Source organism: Macaca nemestrina, chromosome 9 (assembly GCF_043159975.1).
Source record: "Macaca nemestrina isolate mMacNem1 chromosome 9, mMacNem.hap1, whole genome shotgun sequence".
Classification (NCBI taxonomy): Eukaryota; Metazoa; Chordata; class Mammalia; order Primates; family Cercopithecidae; genus Macaca; species Macaca nemestrina.
In genome coordinates this window covers 143,933,820-143,951,983 of record NC_092133.1, presented here as the reverse complement: position 1 = coordinate 143,951,983, position 18,164 = coordinate 143,933,820, and the positions used below count along the sequence as shown (strand labels likewise).

The following is an 18,164-nucleotide window of genomic DNA, read 5'->3' as shown; positions in this document are numbered from 1 at the left end:
ACTAAAAGGAAGAATCTGAGGCAAAGTTAATATAAGCAGGGAGTTGATTTGGGCCAAGCTTGAGGATTGCAGCTGGGAGCATAGATTCAAGTTGCCCTGAGTATATGCTCTGATAATATATGCTCTGAGAAGCAGCAGTTACAGGTGGGTTTTTATTTTGTTGTTGTTGTTGTTTGAGATGGAGTCTCGCTCTGTCACCTGGGCTAGAATGCAGTAGTGCAATCTCAGCTCACAGAACCTCCACTTCCTGGGTTCAAGCAATTCTCCTGCCTCATCCTCCCAAGTAACTGGGATTACAGGCGCATGCCAGTATGCCCGGCTAACTTTCCAGGGTTTCACCATGTTGGCCAAGCTGGTCTTGAACTCCTGACCTCAGGTGATCTGCCCAATTTGGCCTCCCGAAATGCTGGGATTACAGGTGTGAGCCACTGCGCCCAGCCACAAGTGGGTTTTTAAAGGCAAAAGAGGAGGACAGGGAGTTGGCTGACAGCAAGTTGGCTGTCAGGAATTCTTGTCGGTTTATAGAAACAAAAGTGCTGAGTGATTGGCTGTACATTGTTAAGCTACAGGATGCCAGTCACAGCATCTGGTGTGGCGTCACTAGGTTGACTCATGACTGTAGGGTACAGGGCATGGGGTATGGTGTCCGGTGCATGTCACTAGGTTGATTCATAACAGTAGGGTACAGGGCATGGGGTACAGTGTCTGATGTGGTGCCACTAGGTTGATTCACAGTTACTTGCAGCAGCAACAAGTAGTTTCAAGAGATGCAGGCATAAGGTCAAGGGGTGTGTGTGATGTGACTGCTGCCTCGTTTTACTGTCTCTCTGGACTTGATAATTTAAAAGGACTCATACTCCTGAGATAAAAGTTCTTTTCTCACATTTCTATGGACAGGAATAATTTGTATTATCATAAGTTCTCTACAATGTATAGAGCTGTAAAGTAGCTCAAAGACAATAAAATGCAGAGATAACCTGGATGGATAAGCTAGTCAGGATATCCAAAAAAATAAATATTTTGGCCCATGTAAAAATCTTTCACAGTATTTCCTGACAAGTTCAACAATTCAATAGTCCAAGGGATACAAACAAAACAGTCTATAGAAAGAGAAATAGAAACGGCTTTAAAGATATTTTTAAATACACTCACTTATGACAAGAGAAATGCAAATGAAAACTACCATTTCTGACCTGGGACACTGGCAAACGCATAGAGACACCACGATTTCTGTCAGCGAAGTGTTGCTGGTAAAAGTGAAAGTGAAAACGAAGCCACCATGGAACACTTCCTGGGAAAATCTGACCAGATGACAGGTGCGTTGACGCTTTGGTGCTGCAATCCCTCTTCGGGAAATCTGTCCATCAGACACGCTTGGCCAATCATGAAATAAACTGTTGTCATGGCAAAAATCGATGACTCCTAATAGCAGAAGACGGGAAAAAGACTAAGTGCCCATTAATAGGGCCTGTGGTACAACCACACAATGGAATACGAGGCTCCTTATAAAAAAAAAGTAATCAAGATGAACTGTACAGAAAGCAATGTATTACATAGTACGTGTCCTTTCCGATTAGAAGGAGGGCGGTAGGAATATACACTCATGATTGGCCTGTATTCCCATAAACACTGAAAAGACAGCAGTAACTAGGAAAAACGGTTCTCTCTCAAGATGAGCTGCGGGGACCGGGGCACAGGAACAAGATTGCAAGCACGACTTCACCATGAACACCTTCTCATGCAGTGTCCACATTTGGACCATGTGATCGGATTATCTACTTAAAACACTACATTTTGTGTATTAAAAAAAAAAAAAAAAGGCCGGGCGCAGTGGCTCAAGCCTGTAATCCCAGCACTTTGGGAGGCCGAGACGGGCGGATCACGAGGTCAGGAGATCGAGACCATCCTGGCTAACACGGTGAAACCCCGTCTCTACTAAAAAATACAAAAAACTAGCCGGGCAAGGTGGCTGGCGCCTGTAGTCCCAGCTACTCGGGAGGCTGAGGCAGGAGAATAGCGTAAACCCGGGAGGCGGAGCTTGCAGTGAGCTGAGATCCGGCCACTGCACTCCAGTCTGGGTGACAGAGCGAGACTCCGTCTCAAAAAAAAAAAAAAAAAAAAAAAAAAGATTTTTCTTAACAACCCAGGCAGTAAATGTTGAGATGTTGACACCAGGTAATAGTGACATTTTTCTTTTTCTTCCTAATTGTGCCATTACTAACCTCAGGGGCCATGGTCCCTCCACACGTGCTGTGGCGTCCACTTACGAAGGGATGCTTTGTTTCCATGTAGCTCCTCAAACCCTAGTCCCATCCCAAATTAAGTGCTTTAAACACAGTAGAAACTCCTTAAAATGCCAGTGGCCTGACTGCTGTCCTAATTCTCTGAACTTCAAGAAGCCTTCGAAGGCACGACTGAGTTGAGTGGGCTGCGTCCAGCACTGAACTTGGGTGGTGATGGGGAAGACGGGTCTTTCTGTAGAAACATAACCCCATAAGTCATCCTTTTACATAAGTTAACAAAATACTTCACATGGTAACACCTAAATACTCGATCTGTAAACCGATGGAGGGATTATTTACGCCGTAAAGGATCACAGGGTCTCTTAAAATTGCTCCTTCTCAAGTGTGTCTTCACTTATCTCGAAACATGGTAGGTGTTAGAAACTTGTAGCAGATCTGTTCACTTCTGTTGATGGACTGTCAATCAGCATTAAGCTGGAGTAATTCTGAACTTCGGTGTTGAAAAGGAATTCTTATATTTTGGAGACCTCATTGTTGTTTCCGGGAAATTAAAGCCCTGGATACCCAGCACCCTTCCTCCTAAATTAAGGAAGGAGAGGCGTTGGCTGAGAAAGGGGGCAGACATGGGTGCTCCTGCCCCTGCCTCGACCTGCCACGATCCCATCAGGCTGGCAAGCGTGTTGCATCGCACCTGAGGCCAGAGGCTAATCAGGACCAGAGGTTTGAAGGCAGGAACAATATGTTTAGGCAGAGGAAGCATCAGTGTGGTCATATTTTGGTTAGATCCATTTAAAGAACGCCGTGTTAGGAAAAATAAGAACTTCACTGTCATCTACTCTTATCCCTCATCTTAGAGACAGAAAAGATAATACGTGATCTGCACTTTGTGGCTGAGCCAAGACACTGCTGTGACTGGAGAGGGTGGGCACCTCCCTCAGAGCTCACGCCTCAGAGCTGCCAGACTTGGGGAGCTGTGGGATCCTTAGCACCAGTGGTTGGAGTTCAAATATTTGCTGGCTGAAGAAATGAATGAGGCAGAAGTTGAAAAATTAAACTCCTTTGAGGGCTGCCTCCAGCTGTCATTTATTTCTGTAGGACCCACGGGCTAAGAATAGCCTTTATACTTTTAAATGGCAGAAAAAAGATCAATAGGATACTTCATGATGGGAAAATCATTGGAAATTCAATTGGTGTCTCCCAAAAAAGCTCCATGGGACTAGAGCCACAGTACTTTTGCGAGGGCTATCTGTGGCTGCATTTGTGCTACAGCTCAGAATCGAGTAATTTAGGTAGAAACCATCTGCCCACAAAGCCTAAAATATTTTCTAGCTGGCCCTTTACAGAACAAGTTTGCTTTCCCCATCTTATAAGGTTAGCAGTGAGCTGGAGCCGACACCAAGCATGGCCAGCATGCCTGTTACCTTCTGGGGCAACTGCCCACTAAAGGCTAATGGTCTAATCTTAACCCACAGAATCCCTAAAACCCATTAATATCACCCAAGCCCATCTTTGCAGCCCAATTCTGCCTCCGGGAAACAGCTGGTGGCTGATATAGGTGGCAGAGTGTCACCTGTCTTTGGTTTATGAGCCCCCAAAACGATCGTCCAGCTGACGGCAACCTGATGCAGCCCAGGAAATGCCTGCGATATGCTCACCAGCAGCTGGGAACCCCTCTGTGAGGATGAGAACACTTTACATTAAGAATCCCCCGTTTTGTTTTGCAGCAGAGACTGCTCAGGCCGCACATGTGTGGCCTCTCAATTCTCTCAGCCATTTGAAGTGCCCTATCCCTGCCGGGAGGCTGAGTTCTCCACAGAAACCGGGTCCGACAGTGCGAGGCCTGAGGAGCAGACCCTGTGGAAACACCTTTTTATACCTGACCAAAGCAGCTAGTCATGGGCCAGTGATGCAAGAAGGTCAACCGGTGCATTCTGGCCCCTCAGAAAAGCAGTCACCAGGAAGGTCAGGAGGAGGTTGCTGACTCCAGCTTCCCCTGCAGCTGCCCCAAGCAGGCCCAGGAGCCCTGCAGGTTTGGGTTCACCAGGTCCCACAATGCTGCGTTTCTTACAAGCTCCTGGAGGATGCAGATGGTCCCGGTCAGAGGCCGAATTCTGAGTATCAGGAGCCGTGGGACAACGCTTCTGCGATTGAGGAAGGCATTTCTGGGGTGGGCGGAAGAAAGGTCTTTGGCTGAACTGGAGCATCTGCCTCCATCAGTGTTTTCCGGTAACTGTACTATCCGCCGTCTTCCCTTCCCACAGCTGACCATGGCTTTGGAAAATGCTCTGAAACTTTCCTTTCAGAGGAGTTGACTCCCAACTGCACACTTAGGGGAAGTCAAGCCTACTTCTCAGAATTCAGAGAAGGAATAAAAAGGAATTCGTTTCTAAAGGCCCTTTAGAAGTAACTTCAGGTCTGACAGCGGCCAGCTAATCTCTGGTCACCTTCCAGGAATCTTCCGGCTGCAATAAAACATTTACTACCTGACTATAAACCCAATTACAGATAGAAAAACATAGTCATTTAAATTGAATATAAGCATCTGGCCTCTGCCCATCATAATGGAGTAACATAAAAATCTATTTTCAAAAGGAAACTAAATATTGACCAAAACATGAATGGGAGACCTCAGAGTAATACAGCTCTTGCCTGGATGGAATCTGTAATCAGGAGGAGACAGGATTGTAACTCGTGCCAGTGTGAAAGGGTTTGCTCAGGTATCACTGATTTTGCTTAAATGCAGGGGTAATTTCCAAAGCTCTTTGAAGCTGAATTTCACTATTTAATTTAGTGCAGGTCCTGGGGAGCCCACCCTGACTTATCTTACAGTACGATGCAGTGATGTGGCCACAACGCTGGGCAAGAGAAGCCAAGGTCAACAGCCCAGGAGTGGCTGGGTCCTTACTAGGCTCCCAGGCACACTTCATGGTGGGCCCTGGGCCAGAAGGAACACCTTTGTCTGGTCCATGAGTATCTGGGTCAAAGTCTCCTGTGGACACAGAAGGCCATGGCAACGGGCATTTGCGGGAAAAGGAAAGGGCAGCAGCTGAGATCGTGGAGCAGGTGGAGCAGGCAGTCATACTGCACAGTCACCTCTAACCAGGCTCCCTCCCCCTCAGCTTCAGGGTGAAACTCTCCTAAGCTGTGTCTTTGGTATCTGGTGGGCATTGGGTGCCGGTGAAAAAGCTGGAGGGTCCTTTGGGATATTATAGAAGCCCAATCTAGCCTCATATTCAATATGTAGGCACTCTCACCCCTGAAATTCTGCGTTTCCAGATTTCTGAAAACATGGGAAAGCATATGTGTGATGTCCGAGGTCCCCCTCAGCCTCTGGTGTAGGGTTAGGAGGGCTCTACAGGATGGCAGCTCCAGTGTCCCAGTGGGGCCTGAGGTTGGTCCCTTCCCTTCCCAGCTCCCACTGTGGTTTAGCCCAGTCCCTTCCGTCCCTAAGAGTACTGCACATGGATGTTTCATGCAGAGGCTCTGCTGCATTCCCAGGAAATGGGATCTGCAGTCGGGGCTGAATCGCTGTTAAAGACCAGACCGAAGAAATTAGCATTCTGACATCATTTCCTGCAGAAGCACATTTTTAAATAGCTCAGATTCTTGTCCTGGTACTGGAGTCTCGGTGTCGCTGGGGTTCCTGGGATGAAAAGGTCGCTAAAGGCGGGGTTCTCCGACAGTTTAGCTCAGAGCAGAGAGACCAGGATGCACTGTCGAGGGGGTTACCTGTCCTGTGAGGTCAGGCTTGTGGTTCAGGATATTCCACGCATTCTGGAAAAACTTAGGGCCCCTTTCCCTCCACTCTGCTCTATCCCAGACCTGCAGCAGCTGAAGAGTGGCCAGGCCCATCCGGATATCCACTTGGGCCTGGCTACTTCTGCACCTCCTGAAAAAGGGATAGCTCCCTGGGGCCTCCTGGGAGAGGCACACACACCTCCAGGTGCTTCTCACACACTCTTCTCGAATAGGGCTGCAAAATATTTTCCACCCAACTATGCTGTGTCAACAAACTTCCTAAGGTTCTCAACCTTTTTGCCTCCTGCACCCTCCCTCCCCGGCAGGGCTTCTAAGAAACACCTGGGATCCTCATCTGAGTGAGGCCAGCTGGTTTGCAGAAGTTATTTGCTAGAAGTCTTTGTAGTAGGTGTAGTTAAAAAACTCAGGCTGGGTGCAGTGGCTCATGCCTGTAATCCCAGCACTTTGGGAGGCTGAGGCAAGCGGATCACGAGGTTGAGAGATCGAGACCATCCTGGCCAACTTGGTGAAACTCCATCTCGACCAGAAATACAACAATTAGCCACACACGGTGGCGGGCACCTGCAGTCCCAGCTACTCAGGAGGCCGAGGCAGAAAATATAGCTTGTATCTGGGAGGCGGAGGTTGCAGTGAGCCAAGATCGCGCCACTGCACTCCAGCCAGGCAACAGAGCAAGACTGTCTCAAAAACAATAAACTCAAGTGTGAGAGACAGTCACAGAAGCCCTTTCTATTTCTATTTCTACCCTTTTCTGCCTTAAATGCAGTTTCTAAATGGGGCTGAACTGGCTACCGCGCCACAGAGCTCAGGCACAAACTCACTATGCCCACGAAAGCCCGAGTCCCATTTAGAGATGGGGTAAAGACAGGCGTGCGATCTGGGGAGCGCAGAGCAGAACCACCACTGGACCCCAAGAGCAAGCTGGGCGGGCCCGTGTTCCCAACACCCCACGATGCTCTCATCACAGAATGACAAGCCACGTTAGCACCAGGGCCAACCCAAATCCCTTGCTAAGGTATCAGTTTGGTCTTGCCCAGTTGTTTTGTTCATAGAATTAACATTACAGATTAACCAACAGCAAGAGCTACAGCTGAGAGTATGCACTCGACTTGAGTCGCATGTGCCTGCAGTATGTTTTGCCAGAGGGACATGACAACGACGCCGGCCGACGTTCTCGTTCTACAAAGAAAACCCAGGGATTACAGGAGAGGTCGTATGGGATCCCTGCACGACTTTCTGGAATCTCGTAGAAAGAAATGTTTAGTATGTCAGTAGGGATCATGAATGGCAAGTTCTACTGAGACAACACAGAGCTGAGCATCCCAGCAAACACAGCAGTTAGGAAATGACCCCTTTTGCTAAGCAATCTCTCCACAGCAGCAGTGTGACTGCTTCTGTCCAGGTGGACAGACCATTGTGAGTGCACCGAGATGTTTCGTGGAGGATTCACAAGACAAAACGGGGACTGGCCAGCCAACAAAACTGCTCTTGGTTGCGTCCCAAGAACCCAGCCTTGCGCGAGGGGCCATGGAGAACGCAGAGCACAGCTTCACACTAGCAAATCCTACACTCACACACCAGTGCTGGAACGCATGCACAGTCCAAAGAAGGGCCCCACGGGAGCAGTTCTCCTGGTTACCTGGTTTGTACTTGACGGGCCATGGTGAGGGCCCCACGGGAGCAGTTCTCCTGGTTACCTGGTTTGTACTTGACGGGCCATGGTGAGGGCCCCACGGGAGCAGTTCTCCTGGTTACCTGGTTTGTACTTGACGGGCCATGGTGAGGGCTGCCATCTGAGAAGCGGGAGCCTGTGGAGAAGCATCTCTCCCTTGCTATCTTCTGCTTCTTCCAGTGCAGCCCTGCAGGTCTCACACCAGCTGTTCACTTTCACACACCCAAAGCCTCATTCTCAGTCAACGAGGGATTGTCCTGAATGAAAGTTAGGGGTCAGGGAAGGCAAGTGAAATTTGAACACAAAGGCACTCAGATTACACCTGGTGCTCTGTGTGAAAATTTTAGTTCCATTGATATTTTTTTGTTTTCGAGACGGAGTCTCGCTCTGTCGCCCAGGCTGGAGTGCAGTGGTGCGATCTTGGCTCACTGCAAGCTCCGCCTCCCGGGTTCACACCATTCTCCTGCCTCAACACCCCAAGTGGCTGAGACTACAGGTGCCCACCACCATGCCCAGCTAATTTTTTGTATTTTAGTAGAGAGGGGGTTTCACCATGTTAGCCAGGATGGTCTCCATCTCCTGACCTCGTGATCCGCCTGCGTCGGCCTCCCGAAGTGTTGGGATTACAGACGTGAGCCACCGCGTCCAGCCCTAGTTCCACTGATTTTCTTGTGAACAAACATTTATCTTCATGGAACCACTAGTCTGAAGGGCAGTTGACCTGCTACTGCTTTCCCAAAGACAAAGCCATAAGAATTCTAAGATCTTGGGCAAAAGATGCAGTTTTTGGTTGTCAAATGGATAAAGACAATTTGGGGTGGAACAGTCAAGTACTCCTACTTCTTGACACACTTGTGACCCTGCGACACAGCTGACAGAAAGCATCTGCACACAGGACTCACGCTATTTGTCCCCAAATTACCAATAATCTGTACACTTACAGCAAATATGAACAAATATATTTCGATATATTTAAAAGAATTAAAAAAAAACATTTCACAAAACATTTGTTGCCATAGGAATTATTTTTAGCAATAAATGCCCCCATCAAAATTTAAACATTGTTCAAAGTATGATTATCTGTACTAAGTAATGCAACAAATTCTGTAAACAGAGTCAGATACATTTCCCTGTAGGAGTCACTTCCTTCCTGGGATTAAAGCTGTCCCAGACATCTTTCCAGGGGACCAATTAAGAAACTGCTATTTTCAGAGCAACAAAAATAAAAGCTTTTATTTGTTCATTTGAATATAAAACAGGCGTTATCACAGATGTACAAAGCGTACTGGTGGTTTAACATACAAGAAGGTTGCTGTCCTTCGCACATAAAAATTTTGTTTGAAACTGTGATTGGTTGAGTACATGAATTTCTCTAACCAGTCACCACACTCTGAAATAACGCTGCTAACATTCAACTGATAAAAGGGACCATCTCCCTTGGGTAAAGTGTCAAGCAGGATTAAATATATATAATAAACAAGCACCATGAGGAATCTGCTCCTGTTTGATTAGGTCTGTGTTTATATGTTCATTGTGTACCCTCTTTTTGTGCAAGTTGATTACACGGTTTTGTCTGACTTCAAAAGCACAAGGTCACAAGACAAACATTTTTTACATTCTCATGAATGATTTATCTACAGTACAATTTCGAATACAGAATGACCCTTCTTTATTGCTGAAACTGGTGGTACTGTCTCCTTTCCTTTTTCTTGCACAACCAAATTTTGATCTCAGTCCACCAACTCTTTTGAGCCTAAACTCTAACATCAGAGTTGACAGGATGCAGAAGAGACTGCTGCTAACCGCCCTCACAACTACACTGCAGCGTCCACACTCCTCGAACACAGAGTTGATTTGGTGACAGTTAAAATTATGTTTGAAGTGACATCTAAATTTGTTTTGCTTCCTGACTTCAGCTGGACCTCAAAGCTGTCCTGCACACTGCAGCTAATGTTTCATAATCAGTGTCTGACCTGAAGCCCCAAACCTACTTCCATTTAAACAAGGTGAGTGGGTATAGGAAAATGTCTTTTTGTCCCCCTATGTGTGGTGGTTCCCCCCTTAGGAAGCAGAGACTAGGAATGTGTATCTAAAGCATGTGGAGAAATATTCACACACAGCAATGAGGCCAAACAATATCTCAAGAATCAAATGGTTTGTGGAGATGGAAGGATGCACCACATATGCAGACAAATTTTTTTAAATGTGCCTTTTTTTTTTTTTTTTTTTACAACAATCAGCCTTGGATCTCAGAAGTCAAACAAAACTCTTTTAGCAAAAGGCTTACTGCTGACTGCAAAGGCAGACAAAGACACTGCCCACAACATAAAGAAAGTTAATCTAAATTTTGCCCAGCATCAATCTTAGTCATGCATATCTAGCACCGAGAGCCACTGCAGGGTCACGTGGGGCAGGTACAGAACACATCTTTCTCGGAGTGCAGATGCTCCTTCTTGGACTCCGTGGGCCAATTCAATTTAGAAGTGCACAGGTGAGCTCTGAGAAGGTGTGGCCAGGAGCTGCCAGGGCAGAAACTGGGGTGCACTCATCCACAGGCGGCAAACGACGCAGCTGGAGGACTTCTTGCTTCAGCCAGAGCTCTAGCATGAACCCCCGGGGAACTGTGCTCACCGAGCGAGGGAGCCCCAGAGGCTCACACAGAGCTGGCTGGGTCTTAAGACGAGGGGACGATCACCGATGTGAGTTCCGGACACTTTGTCCACTCCACATTGGCCATCAGAGAGGGAATCAATGCAACCCAGTGCAAATGACCACAGAATCGCATTCCTTTCCGTAGCAAGGACCAACAAAAGATGACACTAACAAAAATGATGAAAAACATTGTGCAACGAATTCTTGCAGCTAAGAAAACAGTGCTATTTGCCAACCTAAAGCCCCTCAGTATCATCAGCACACGCTGGCATAAACACATTCACTGTTGTCCCACAGCAAAGAAAAAAATAGTGCACATTGAGCTTTGAATTCTTTCACCATCCTTGAGATGGCAGTAATTTCACTTGCTGGTCTCTGGTTCTAGAAGAAACTTTTAGACAGGGCTCCTGTGGTCTGTGACTGCTGGCAACAGCAGAGTGGATGTGAGTACGGGGGGCACACCATGCAAGTGACAAGTTCTGCGTCTTAAACTTTAAAATCTCCTTTGTTCATTAGTGAATTTATATTTCATATATATATATTTGTTGTGATACTATCCACGCAAGATAATACAACACTTTTTTATATTAGCAAACATTACAAGACTTTAATATTCTTGAATGTTTTTCTCTTTTATAGTTCTAAAGAGATCAAAATAAATTAAACGTTTTGTACATAATTACATATTGAGGAAGTTAACTTATTTTATCTTTTTAGTTTAGTACAAAGATATTTGCAAGATAATTGCCGAAATACACCTTATTTATAATTTCTTCTCATTCTATACTAACTTCAAAGGCCATATATCAGCCTTTGTTTCTTCAGCACATTTCTGACAAAGAAAGCTGCTATAATCTAATTGGAAGGTGCTATTTGGAAGGTTTTCTCGTACCTCAAACTTCCCTAAAAGGATGAGATCTAGCAATGGCTTAAATTAGTAACAGATCCATGTCATTAAGATTTCATGACACATTAAAACAGAGAAAACAATTCTTTGTCACACTACATAAATTGTTTAAAAGAACCCATCTGGAGGGCAGGATATTTTTTTAATTGCTATTTCGGCTTAACAAAATACCACATTTACGAAGAAAGCACTTATTATCCAATAATTAAAAAAGAAAGAAAGAAAAAAGAAAGTTTTTGAAATGGGCTTTTCCAACGAACTGAAGGCAGTAATCCAAAGTCCTTCTGAGCGAAATTCAGTGGTAAATTCACATTTCACCCCCACGCCGATCGTGGCTGCTGTGAGAAGTCCTCTTCCTCCTCCTCTTCCTCCTCCACTCTCACCACAAAAGGCTGCATTCTGGTGAGTGTTGCCCTGTGTCTGCACGCTTCAGTGGACACGGAGAACAATGTCTACATCTCTAGAAAAGTCCATGGAAGCCAAGAGACGAGACTACATGTTGTAGGCCACATAGATGGGGTCTAGCTGGTCTGCCAAAAACCCGTCTCGCAGGTGCATGCGCTGCTTCTCCCCACGGGAGTTGATGGGGATGACGCCGATGTCCACCACGACCACCACTCCGACGATCAGGTAGTGTTCCTCCAGGACCACGTTGGTCACCAAGGGAACCAGGTCCAAGGCTTCTTGCTCTGACCCATCCAGCTCAACCACAACCACCAACAAGTTTGTCCAGGTAAACACAGCACTAAAAGACAGAAAAGAAAGCCAACATTACACGTTTATTAATGCTTTATTTAATAGCTGTAGTTTCTTTTCAAAGTTCCACTTGGCTGTCTCCAACCTGCCTGAGCACTCCCGACAGTCTCCTCTGGCCTCTCCATGTCCTCCGTCTGCCGCCCACTGATCGTTCCCCACACAGATTTCTGGCGACAGCACGGATCGGTGTTTCCTACCAGCTTCTCCCTCGGTGGCTTCTGCGAGGGTCTCACCGTCTTCCTGAGTTCCCGTTTCTAGTACAGGCTCACTCCACCCGGCTAGCGGAGTCTGCGTTCCAGGGCTGCCTCTTTGCTGCTGCCTGGAGGACCAATGACCCACTGCCGAGTGCAGCGTGCCATCAGCCTCTGCCCTCAAGGCAGCCCTGTGCCTCCTGCTTCCAGACCCCAGCTCTGCGGCTGAGAGGCGTGCGTGCAGAGGCCTAGGGCATGGGTGCCTACTCCTCTCTGTCTGTGCGGTGCGCCTGAGTGGGAGGTGTGTTACCCAGTCCTGGCGCTTGTGCTCAGCATGGAACCTAGTCAGCCTATGTTAGGGAGGGTGAATGACGGTGGAGGCTCCAGAAGGGCTGGATGTGGGGGCTTTTCCTGGCGTGCCTGTGTCATTGCAAGGACGGGGACACACCTGGGCTGGCCCTTGGGTCCAGAGGATAAGAAACACATGGAGAAGAGCCACCAGTCCTGGGCCCAGCCGAGCTGCTCGCCCCAGCTGAGCCAGCCCCTGGAATGCAGATGTGGGGACATCGTAACAACTCTGTCTAAAGCACTGAGCATGGGCTGGCTGCCACACCGTGGCTAACCCATGTGCAGGGGTAAGTCTTCTGGAATGTGGAAGATTCACTCAGAAATGTTTTATCTGGAATCGAGTCATCTTTCGGCAGGACAGGCACCAGAGTATGTAGTCTATCCAACTGGCAGAAGCAAAAACCCGGTGCTTTAAAGGATATAGGGCTGGCTTTTGGAACTAGCTGTTTAAGGGCCCCAATATTCACAGAGCCTGGTACTTGAGGTCTGCTTGGCTGAGGAGGCCAGACGGTTCCCAGGCAGAGGGGGCTGGATGGAGACCAGGCTCCAGGGCTGCTGGTATCTGCTCTCATGCGCCTAACACGTTCTATTGCAGCTTGAGGCAGGAGGTATTTTGGGAAACTCACTATTGTTCTAAGTGTGAGAGTAAGTCAATTAGGAAAATAACACATATTTTATTCAGTATGGCTAATCTATGTTAAATTGACAGGGAAAATTGGAGAATTTTCCTGGAAATTCTCAATAGTTCTCCTGGATTTTGCTTTGTGACTGCCGCACGCCTATGGAGCATGCTAAGAACTGTTTCCGAGCAGACGTGCTGGTGCTGAATTCCTGTCATACTGCTCCTGGTGATGTCAAAACGCTGCTCTACACGGCCCATGTGAGCCCACATTGTGAATCTGTGATATCACAGATACACACATCTCAGGAACATTGGGTCTACTTTTATTATGGCATTTGGAATTTATGGAATAGTCCTGGAGTATCCGAATCAGCTTGGCTCTCCGGAGGTAACAGAGCTGGCCGAGGGTGTGCTTGATCTGCTATCTCCTCTGGGCTGCCAGGGACCTAGGGGGCGGTGCCAGCGACTCTCAGAGCCTTTCCAGGAGCTGTGCACGCTACTCAATGCTGAGAACAATTGATGAGAAATGAGAAAGTTTGGCTTGAATTTGGCAACATGGAGAGTCCCATTCTGCAACGCTGGGTGACACAACCACGTTTCTCAGCATGGAGCAGCCGACGGTGGCCGGAAGGGCAGTGCAGGGAGGCTGGGAGAGGGAAGGTGGAGCAAAGCAGTTTGTATCTGGATCATCTCAAACATTCAAAAGTCCACTCAAAGGACATCGTGTGGGCAAGGGGCATGTGAGCCCCTGACCAGGTGAGGGATAGACCCAGTTCGGTGGCCACATGGCGGGTAACAGCAGCGACACTTTCAGAACAAGGCCCAGCACCACGGTCTAGAAGCCCACAGAGGGCACCAGCGAGGCCCTCGATGCACACCTTTTAGCGGCAAACCAGACAGAAATGCTTGAGGGAGGTAATAGAAGCCAATTAGAATTGTTTTCTTAAAAATAAAAAAACGGAAAGGCTGTTAACTGATATTCGTAGCTATTTAGATGGAAAATAAGGCAGGCCCTGGTAGAGTTTCAGTGCCAAAGTCTTCCTAGAGTTTCTGTCTTCTCTGTATACTCAAGGAGAGAACTGTCAAGGAAATCAACAATTTAAGGAATTTTGTTTGAGAGTAGGGGCTTAGCCAATTTGAACCACAGGATCACTGACAGGTAAGCAAAATGGATCTTGCAAATTCTGCCAAGTCCTCCATGTTCAAATTCAGCGAATGGCAGTAAGTACTAGCCTTTACTGCACCTCAACTAGCTAAGAGGAGGAAGGAACAATCTCAGAACCCATCCTTTCAGCCCAGAAAAGCTGTTCATGAGAGAGGAGAATGCACCTCCCTCAGGGTCTCTGACCTGAGACGGAGACCAGTTTCACCAGGCACCCTCAGTTAGCACCCTGTCTGTTATCAAGGGAATGAACAAGTCTAAAGTCAATGGTGTTGAGTCACTTTTCGGCCTAAATGCAAATATAAGGGCACTGAACAAGCCTGTGACACTCCCCGGCCCTGGCTGACTTAACTCATGGCACGCCAGCATCCAATCCACTCCCACACATCAGAAGAAAATGCTGCTGTATTTCCGGCAGCACCGTGGACATACTCAGCACGTCACGACAGATTAAACGGGCCAGAGAGACAAAGTCCCAGCCTCCAAGTCCTCACCTGGCCCAGAGCAGAGTCTGCCCCAGGCAGCAGGTGCGACACACACACCTTCTCACTGTCAGCCTTGGTTTAACTCAAGCAATTCTTCCTTTGGAAGTCTCTTCTGGGGTCTGGACAAACGCTGCCTCTCCTTCTCACCTAAAGTTTTCCCACGTCTCATGTTACTTACAGTTCCCAAGTCAACAGTCATAAAAGTATCTTCTGTGCCTACATATGTGTGAGGTTCATTTTTTTCCTACATCATGCTTTTGTAAATTAAAAACCAAACAATTTGGCTTCCTGGAAAACATTATCAAGTAGTTTTCATGACAATAGAAGTCTATCATTTTCAGGTAATATATGGTACATTACCTCTATGTGTGGAGTGTTCTTTTGTTACTTTAACCCCAAAAGATAAAGGTTTATAGTCGGCCGGGCGCGGTGGCTCAAGCCTGTAATCCCAGCACTTTGGGAGGCCGAGACGGGCGGATCACGAGGTCAGGAGATCGAGACCATCCTGGCTAACACGGTGAAACCCCGTCTCTATTAAGAAATACAAAAAAAAACTAGCCGGGCGAGGTGGCGGGCGCCTGTAGTCCCAGCTACTCGGGAGGCTGAGGCCGGAGAATGGCGTGAACCCGGGAGGCGGAGCTTGCAGTGAGCTGAGATCCGGCCACTGCACTCCAGCCTGGGTGACAGAGCGAGACTCCGTCTCAAAAAAAAAAAAAAAAAAAAAGGTTTATAGTCAAATGCTGAATTGCACTCCCTTCCCTACCTTAGCAAAACTCTCCTCTGCCGCCGTGCCCTCCACATCCTCAGTGCTTCACAAACTCGGCTCCTGATTTGGGTACAAGCTGCAAGCTCACGACTTACCATTCCGTAACGCTTTTATGGGCTCTGATGACCGAGGTCTCAATGTCGATCGGGTGGTACCGCATGCCCCGCAGCTCCATGGCTTCGTCCAGTGCCCCGACCACGTAGAGGGCATCGTGGCGCTCTGTGGAGGAATGAAAGCCTGTGTGAGCTTCCCCATAATGCTGCTCAAGTCACTTTCCTTCTTTTCTGAAAAAAGATTAAAAACTACCCACAAGTGAGACAGGGACGCCAAGGAAGGGCCTCATGGATCCAGGGACAGTTTGCTTCTTCTGCCAGGGAGCTCCTTGGCAAGTGCCCGGCTTGTGTGTCGGTGCCCCACAGCTGGCTGCAAAGACGCCATGTTCCCTCTACACTTGTTCTTTGGGAGAAGACCTTTCTTGGCTCAGCTTCGATATCCAGTCAACTGCCTGATCACATGTTCACCGGGAGCAACTGAGGGGCGAAGTCAGCACCCAGTGGTCTGAGTCCCATGGACCCACCGGCTGATGCCTCGTCTGCCCAAGGTCACACAGGATGCAGCAGTCACAGACCAGCTCCCTGACTCCAACCCACACGTGCTTCTCTGCGCTATTAATTCTGTGTCTAAGTGGGAAAAGAATGCGTAGCTCCTGGTCATGTTCATGAAGATTTCCTTAGCTCATAGAGCCATGAAATTTATTTCTATCCTTCATGCAAACCTCGGAATAACGACAATGACAACCAGTGGTCAGGTCCTATCTTTCCTTAATAAGGAAATGTCCTATATTTTTATAAGGTAGTAAGCATAGTAGGGAAAATCTGAAAGGCATGATTGACATATAAAATAATATCAGAGATAAGTACTTTCTAATTTAAATCAGACAAAGAAAGATGGAGACCCTGACTCGGCCTCTGCCCCCTACAGCAGCTTTGCCTCTTCTCCAGTGGCAGGGACACGTCCTTCAGGGTATCCCTGCTCCCAGGACACAGCGGGAAGTGGCTTTCCTGGCCTTTCTCTAGGATTATAAATGCCACCAGCTTTTGCATCTTCCAGGAACCTCACACAGCACCCTCAAACTAGTCTACAATTTCCCACAATGCAAATGTCATGCCAGGATATTTTTGTAGGAGTCCTAAATGTAGCCCTTTGGGCCAGGCCATCGTAGGGATGTGAGAGGCATGTAAGGAAGCCTTGCTGATGTCTAGAAACTCATCTCCCTGGGGTTTTGGTCAGGCAAGATCTCACCAGGAACCTCAACTGCCATTGCTGTGAAACAGCCAAGTCCTGCCTCTACTTTTAGCAGAACTAAGGAGGTGAGAAAGGATTCTTGAACAAGCAAAGAATTAACTATGCGAGTGCACTTTTACTCCTCCGTGTCATGAAATACCCCTGGCCTCACCCCACTCTCCTCTGATGGGGCAAAGGCAATGCTGTCCACACTAGGCACCAGCATCAGCAGCACCAGGCCCTGCACTCTGAGGAACGCATGGGCAGAGACGGCCAGCCACCAGGGCCCGAGAGCTTCACGGCCTCCTCTTCCCAGACAGGGGCAGATCCAGTCCTAGAAGCAGCAGCGTGCACGTTCCTGCAGCCACTGGGCCGGCTTCTGTCTCGGATGGACCCCGTGGGAGCAGGCAGCCTTCAGGCTTGCTGAGGAGACTCTGTGGGCTGAGACGTCGGGCACTTTGCTGTGGGCGACACGGCAGCCCGTGCTCAGCAGCCGCGCCCCTCCCCGATTTTCAGTCAGCATTTGGTTCTCAGGACAGGACACGGTATGTGATGTGCAGCTCAGCTTGTTGGACACATTTGCATCTTGCCTTCCTCTCTTCTCTTAAACTTGGCTCTTTTCGCACTAGGTTGCAGCTAGCACATGTGTCCTCCCTCCTGGGTTTGGCTGCCATAAACCTTGGGAATAGCTTCTGTATCTAGGGGAGCCTAACCTCTCTGCCCATCTGTGTGGGGGGCCAGCCAGCCTGGACTCTCACCTCCATTTGCATCTGTGAGCTCAGTTCTCCGCAGGAACCCCAAGTAGCCTGTGCGTGCCCAGATGGTCTGGGTGTCTCCAAAACTTAGTCTTGAGTTGAAGTGATCCGACTGGAGGGATTCATCTCCGTAAATAGTAAAATAACCGCTGGCATTGTGGGCACTGTGAACCCAAATCTGCAAATGGAGGGAAATTTCACTGTGGGTGACATTATTTTATCTCCAGGGAAATGAGGCTACAACTACTTTGACAATTCAATAAATTATATTCAGTGATATTAAAAGTTTCCTTGGACTGAATAACCAAGATGTTAATCTCATTCAGGTTTCTGGAGACACACACAGAGGGTACTGAAATAAAGGCAGTCTACCAAGTTTGTGGCCAAGCAACCAATCAAGCCATCCATCTACGGGGAACTTATTAAAGCAGATTAGATGAAGATTTAACAAATAGCTTTTAAAAATATACACATCAAATGAACAAAGTCACACTAGATTCCTTCGCTTTTCCAAACGATTGTTTCTAAAGAGCAAGAACAATGTTGAAAAGCTTTGAGATTC

At 47.8% G+C, this 18,164-nt stretch overlaps 1 protein-coding gene across 1 annotated transcript in view; it reads right to left on the bottom strand.

Annotated features, from left to right (window-relative positions):
• Window positions 1–8,879: 8,879 nt before the first annotated feature.
• The window catches only part of LOC105490816 (disco interacting protein 2 homolog C), a 378,821-nt gene continuing 369,536 nt past the window's right edge, over window positions 8,880–18,164 (bottom strand). Inside the window, 3 exon segments of the mRNA XM_011756731.3 lie at window positions 8,880–11,978; window positions 15,659–15,782; window positions 17,606–17,780. Coding sequence (XP_011755033.2) covers window positions 11,726–11,978; window positions 15,659–15,782; window positions 17,606–17,780 — 552 coding nt within the window. The 3' untranslated portion in view covers window positions 8,880–11,725.